A 6,953-nucleotide genomic window follows, 5' to 3' on the forward strand; every position below is an offset into this window, starting at 1 on the left:
TGTTTGCATTGGCAGCGTGCTCCAGCATCCCACCAGGCCTCCTCTCATTAGGAATGAGGAGGGAAAGCTCTCCCATTTTGTGTGTGTGTGTGTGTGTGTGTGTGTGTGTGTGTGTGTGTGTGTGTGTGTGTGTGTGTGTGTGTGTGGGCGCGCTATGTGACGCACACTCGTGCATGTGCGTGTACGACATGAAATTGTATACAATAGTATGCACACAGGTTTGTGATACAAATCCATGTGGCAGGATTGTGTTTTGTTTGTATACAGACAGCGATTATCTACTAAGCCTAAAACTTTTGAGTAGATTAGCAGCTAGATTAGTGCTAACAGTGTTAACACTAATCTAGCCCTGCTCTAATGTGGTAAAAGAACACAGTGCAGATGGTCTCAATTAGAGATGTAACGGTATGAACATTTCATATATCGATTATCGTGACCAAAATTATCACGGTTATCGTATTATCACGGTATTAGTAAAAAATGGCTGAAAATGTTCAAAAAGTAATGAGAGACTCACTGAAATCATTTTACGACGTTTTATATTGAAAACTCAGACACAAAAAGGATTGATACACTCACTGAAATCATTTCTCAAAGGCTGCACGTTTGCATCTGGGAGACTGTTGCCAACTTTTGTTGATGATGGACAGTATTTACCATGTTTTTCAATGCACTGTAATCACGGTAATCACGGTACCACGGTTTTAACGATAATGAAAATTTGAAACGGTACGGTTATCGTAAGGAATTTGATCACGGTTATCATTAAAACCGGTTATCGTTACATCCCTAGTCTCAATGATAAACATGTTTGATGTCTCCAACGACGAGACACCTGAGTCTGCCTCATCCATCTCGCAATTAAAGGCCTCGCTTTGTATCCATTCAGAATTGTAGTGGGTTCAAGACTTTTCTGTTTCTAACTCTCTCCCTCTGTGTGTGTGTGTGTGTGTGTGTGTGTGTGTGTGTGTGTGTGTGTGTGTGTGCTCACCAGATCAGGGAAGAGCTGCGAGCCAATGGGATTGACGTCTACCCCCAGAAGGAATTTGACGAGGACGCGGAGGACAGGATGATTAACGAGAAAATCAGGGTGAGGGAACACACACACACACACACACACACACACAAACACGTGTCATGTTCCTCTCTAGTCCCTGTGTGGAGGGTGTGACATTCTAACCTTTGACCATAATCTGGCCTTGCCTGTGACCTTTAACTTCTCTGGCAGGTGTACTGACTCATTCATAGTCACTTATGCAGAGAGACCCTAAACGCCTTTAGTGTCTTTACTTACTTTACTTTATTTGTTTATTTGGACGGGACAGTGCATATTCATGAACATTACACAAGGCAACGTAAATAAGCCGGAGTTAGCAAGAATGCTAAATTACATCCGTAGTCCCCACAGAGAGACAGAAAAAACGACAGAGGCAGCACCAGGACAGAACTAAACAGAACAATACAAAAAACAACATGAGCAATAACAAAACCAAAACGGATCAGAAACTAAAGTAAACCAAAATGAACTAAACTAGGTTAATAAGACAAGACAAAACAAAAACAAGAAGCATAACAGAGCAAGCAAAACAAGAGCACTACAGTACAATTTACACATGGTCGCAGATTTGGCTATTTAAAATCCATTTTTTTACGTTGTGTTTGAAAGATGGGAATGACAGACAGTTTCTTATAGTTTGAGGTAGCGAATTCCAGATTTGGCAGCCCTGGACTGAGAGGGTGTTTTTGCCGAAGGCAGTTGTCCGGTGTGGTACTACACAGTCCCCTCTGGCGAAAGCCCGAGTGTTGAGTCCTGTGTCAGGCTTCCGTTTTATGAATTCCCTCAGGGGGGGCGGGCAAAGTCCATGTAAGGTCTTATAGACAATACCAACCTGTTTAAAAACTTTAAAGTTGACAAAACTTAGAAAATGATACTTACTGAGGATGTTACAGTGGTGATATGAGTAGGGTTTTCTGTCAAAAACCTTCAGTGCACTTTTATATAACTGTTCAATGGGTTTGAGGATCGTTACTCCTGTGCAAGACCAGTTTGTGAAGCAGTACTCAATATGTGATAGTATCATACATTGGAGATAAGATTTGGCGGCCCCTACTGTCAGATAAGGTCTGATTTGTTTAAAGTTTTGAAGGTTGAACTTAATTGTGTTAGCAACCTTTTTTACATGTTTTTTGAAAGTTAGGGTAGAGTCTAACATTACCCCGAGGTATTTGAACTCAGACACCAGTTCAAGTTCCTCCCCGCCCAGGAACACATTCGATGACTCTAAAACCACAGATCTTTTGGAAAAAGCCATGCAGACGGTCTTTTTGGCGTTCAGGAGTAGACATGAGTCTGTGAGCCAGTCCTGGACGCTACTCATTGCATCAGTTAGAGTTTTTGACACCTCTGCATAGCTTTTACCATGGGTTAGTAGAACCGCGTCATCTGCATACATCTGTGCATGTACATTTTTACATACATCAGGTAAGTTGTTTATGAATAGAGAAAACAGGATTGAGTGTCGAGTTCAGCAACCTTTTTTTGACTGATCCTTGACTCCTATAACCTTAAAAGTCCCATCATGTCTCGACCTTTCACCCGTGCACAGGAGATGATCCCGTTTGCCGTGGTGGGCAGCGACCAGGAGTACCAGGTCAACGGCAGGAGGCTGCTGGGCAGGAAGACCAAGTGGGGAACCATTGAAGGTACAACCCTTCCCTCCCTTCTCTCTTTTCTCTCTCCCAAAGTTCTTCTCATGCTCTCTCCACCCCTCACCTCTTTAGTCTATTCCTTTTTTCTTATTCCCTCTCTCTCATACTCTCTCCCTCTCTCTCATACTCTCTCCCTCTCTCTCATACTCTCTCCCTCTCTCTCCAATTTGTTCTTCTGTTTTCATTCCATGCTGTTAAACACTCGCCTTGGCAGCTGGTGGCATGCACTGTAAGCAAACCAGGAAGTATTACATTGAGGGGAAAAGACAAATGGCAGATGGGTAAAGGCGCCTCAGAAGACTTCACTCATTGCATTCAGACCATCAGTCAATCAGTTAGTGGATGGAACAATGCCTCCATTGAGTTTCCAGACTGGTGTCGTGTGGCATACAGCTGTCTCTCAGGCCTCCAGCTGCCACAGTGTGTCTGAAGAGGCCTGCTTTTGTTTACTACTTGCCCCCCCTCTCCAACACACAGACCACCCTGTGAATGGTGACATGGGGCAGTGGTTCTCAACGTAGGGTCCGAGGGTCACCAGGGGTCCTTCAAGGAGTTCCAGGGGTTCTCAGCAAAGTGATGAATTGTTAAATCTCAGCATTATTTCATTTACAATAAGTTAACACAATTAGAGAACGACAATCACAGTTCCACTGTTGTCTCTCTACAACACAGATATTCATAGAATTCTGGACAAAATCATCTCAGATTTGGGTTAGAGAGATAATTGTATCAAATGGGGGTCCGTGGCCCTGATGTGAACTATATTTGGGATCCTTGATATGAAAAAAAAGATAGAGAATCACTGATATAAGCAATAGTAGAGGTTTTTTGGGGAGGGAACAATGTAATGGTACTAAGGCTGTTTAAGGTGGTCTGTTGTTCTGGATCTGAGAGAATGACAACTTGGACAGAGTAAATACATAGTTCATATTATAATGATTTTTCTCTTGCAACTTGAGCACACAACTTTTTCCACTGTTTTACAACCCAGCTAATAGTGTATCAGCACATTGTCAGCATTTGTATCTTTTCTCTTCCTACTGTATTGTAACAGTCAGGCTGTTTTTCAATATTAATTACGTTATCTGCTCCAGACAGGAGGCACCACCTCTATCAGATGTCTTATAAAGGAAGTTTCATTTCCTGTGGAGTGTGCTGTGCACACTGGCATCGCTCCCCCTCCCTCCCTCTCACTCTCTCACACACACACACACACACACACACACACACACTCACACACACACACACACACACACACACACACACACACACACACACACACACACACTCCCCGTCAGGCAGAATTTGTTGAGCAGTTAGTATCATCTCTTCAGAAGGGCTTTGATTTGATTAATTTAGCATACAAAGTTTTGGTGAGGGCTGCTTAATGTGGAGTCGAGGAGTGTCTGTGTTTGGGGCTGTCACAGTGAGATCACTGGCTCCATCTAGTGGACCAGTGGGGGAACTCATCACAAAATATACAGTTGTCATTCGTGCTGCATCTTTTTGGAGCCACTTGCACTTACCTTATTCTATATTGTCTGTTTTAATTGACTTTTGATTCTTTCTGCCTTCTCTCCATCTACAGTTGAGAACATAGCCCACTGTGAGTTTGCCTATTTGCGGGATCTCCTCATCAGGTGAGTGATGTCTCTTCGTCAGTGTGTCTGTCTTCAGTTCTGTCTGTTATGCTGCCCTGTGTAGCTTTGTCAGTGACAGTCTGTACACATATTTGCCAAGTGTATTATTCAGACCGAATGGCCATTTCATAATCACTCCATTATTGAGCCAGACTTTGCCTCTTAGTTAGCCATTTTGTGTGTGTGTGTGTGTGTGTGTGTGTGTGTGTGTGTGTGTGTGTGTGTGTGTGTGTGTCCTCCCCTCCCAACCAGTCACTTGTGACTGATATAGTGACTGACATATTATGTGACCGGCAGTATATTTGAATGTCAGCTTTTCTTTTTTTCTTTTCTTTTTTACAAAAATCCTGTCTTTGCAAAGACATGCTGGTTAAAGTTGTGGTTTCAACAAATCTATTCTGTCAGAATTGCCAATGAAAACTCATTGCATGAACAGTTCAAAGTTTAGTCCTGCCCACAAAGGCACTGATTGGCTCGATTGCTCTTCCGAGCTAGAACAAGCCATTGACTAGAGCAACACCACACTCTGAATTCACGATTCAGGAGACTGGGACCAGACAAGGTGTGTTCCTTTCATGTACTGCTTCTCATTTGTGTGTGTGTGTGTGTGTGTGTGTGTGTGTGTGTGTCTTTCAGGACCCATATGCAGAACATCAAGGACATCACCAGCAGCATCCATTATGAAATGTACCGTGTGCGGCGCCTCAACGAGAACAACACGGCGGTGGCCCATGCCAACGGTGTCCCAGAGCACCACCTGGTTGCCCACGAGATGTAGACATCCCCCCCCCCGCGCTCCTCTTTGACCATTGTCTCCAGCCTTCTGCCCCCTCCACTCCAGCCTTAAGTGCCACGCCCCCAGCACACAGGTGGGACAGACAATCTGAAAGCCTGCCAGAGGGATTTTGTTCAAGTGACTTTCGGTGGCTGAATGGACTGTTCAGTCAGTTCATTGCCTCATTAACAAACAATGTCCTCGCTCTCACTATCATTGACAGAGTGGGGAGAGGTTACATATTCCTCGATGCGCTGCAACTTTTTCCCCCTGCATCCCGGTCTCACAGTTAACCTGTGTGGTTTTTACTTACTCTGCCAATAGCATTGTATCTGCCAAATGGGACAGATTGACAGCGACATTGTCATATTATATTCCAAAGTCAGAAGCGCCTTAAATATGTTCCACTGTCGCCTTTTTCAAATTGATTTTTTTTTAGCCGTACATCAAAGAATTTGTGCCATACATAGGAATCACACAGTTTAATGTGGCCATACACACAGCTGTGGCAACATGGAAAATGGTCATGCTCATCATTGCTCTTGAGCAGTAGGCTACATGGTCAGTCAGTGACAAAGCATGTTGGTAGGGGCTGGTCAGCACTTTGGCAACATGTTACACACATACAGTCATACCAGTCTGTCTGTCTGTCTGTGTGATGCAATGTCATTCAATTCTCCTTCCATACTTAACAAAGAAAAACTGGTTACCAAAGCAGCACATAATGTTTGATTTTATCCTTTTCCCTCACAAGCAATGTTTTGCTTTTACTGTTTGTTTCATGTCAAATATGGATATCATTATGTCCTTGATGCCTTTTTGATTCCCAGTCATAAATGTCAGTGCTTTTTAATAGTAATACCTTAAGAGTGATTTAAGATGAATAGTATTTATGCACAATATAAGATGTGACCACTTGTCATCAATTATCATCCACTTAGTCAGAATGTTCACAGACAAATACAGACACACACACATACTGTACCCTCCCCATTCTTGGGCCCATCATAGTGCCTTATTTATTGGACAATATTTGCTAGCATGTTGGTTGAAACTGGAAGGAGATCAGATCTGTTGGTGCCAAGAGGCTACATTTACATATTTTTCAGTCCTTTCCCCCAATGTGTTTATCTGGAAACAAATACACCCAGCCATCCAGTGACGTATCCATTATTTTAATCCCCCTCACCCCACTCTTTTCCGTAGTGTTTTTTCTCTGTTTGAACAGTATATAACTTCCAAAGCTGCCACTGTCATGCTCTGTCCTGTATATTCTTCTGAGTTCTGAAACATTTTTGTACTGGTATTATTAATAATAACAAATTTTTCCTTTGATATCTTATTTTAAAGAAATAAAGATTAAAGTTGTACATATTTACTTTCTTTGTTTTTTTTTAATACTTTGCAATATTCTACATGTTTGCTTTCAAAGATGCATGCTGTGTTTTTCCTGCTAGTGAATTTCACAGAGACTGGCTGCAGAGGAAGGAAGATTAACAGCCAGACTGTAGTAGAGGGAGTCTACTGAATACATCAGCTCATATCCTGTGACGCTACACACTGCCTCCAAGCCACGCTTAAGATCATTTCTCCCCACACTGGCTGGCTCCCAACAGCATTTAATGGCAGGTGTAATTCACACACTGGAGCATTGTAATTGCCATGTCATTAAGCTTTTTCTTGATTAACCTCTGAAATCAATATGGCTGCCTGCTAGGCTGGTGCATGGCTGATTAGTGCTAATCACCTGAATGCATGAGAGTGCGTGTTTTCCCCACAGGGAGAGAGAGGAGGAGTCCTGAGCTCCAGACCACGCCCTGAATCCATGT

The 6,953-nt window shown here is 42.9% G+C and overlaps 1 protein-coding gene across 5 annotated transcripts in view; it reads left to right on the forward strand.

The window, feature by feature from the left end:
- Positions 1–6,492, forward strand: part of septin9a (septin 9a) — a 92,035-nt gene extending 85,543 nt beyond the window's left edge. For all 5 annotated transcript variants that reach the window (XM_083650263.1, XM_083650266.1, XM_083650265.1 and 2 more), the window contains 4 exons: positions 995–1,090; positions 2,607–2,703; positions 4,298–4,349; positions 4,986–6,492. In XM_083650263.1, coding sequence (XP_083506389.1) covers positions 995–1,090; positions 2,607–2,703; positions 4,298–4,349; positions 4,986–5,127 — 387 coding nt within the window. In that variant the 3' untranslated portion in view covers positions 5,128–6,492. The remainder of the gene's footprint in view (positions 1–994; positions 1,091–2,606; positions 2,704–4,297; positions 4,350–4,985) is intronic.
- The last annotated feature ends 461 nt before the right edge of the window (positions 6,493–6,953 follow it).

Source organism: Poromitra crassiceps, assembly GCF_964638095.1.
Source record: "Poromitra crassiceps genome assembly, chromosome: 13".
Taxonomy (NCBI): Eukaryota; Metazoa; Chordata; class Actinopteri; order Beryciformes; family Melamphaidae; genus Poromitra; species Poromitra crassiceps.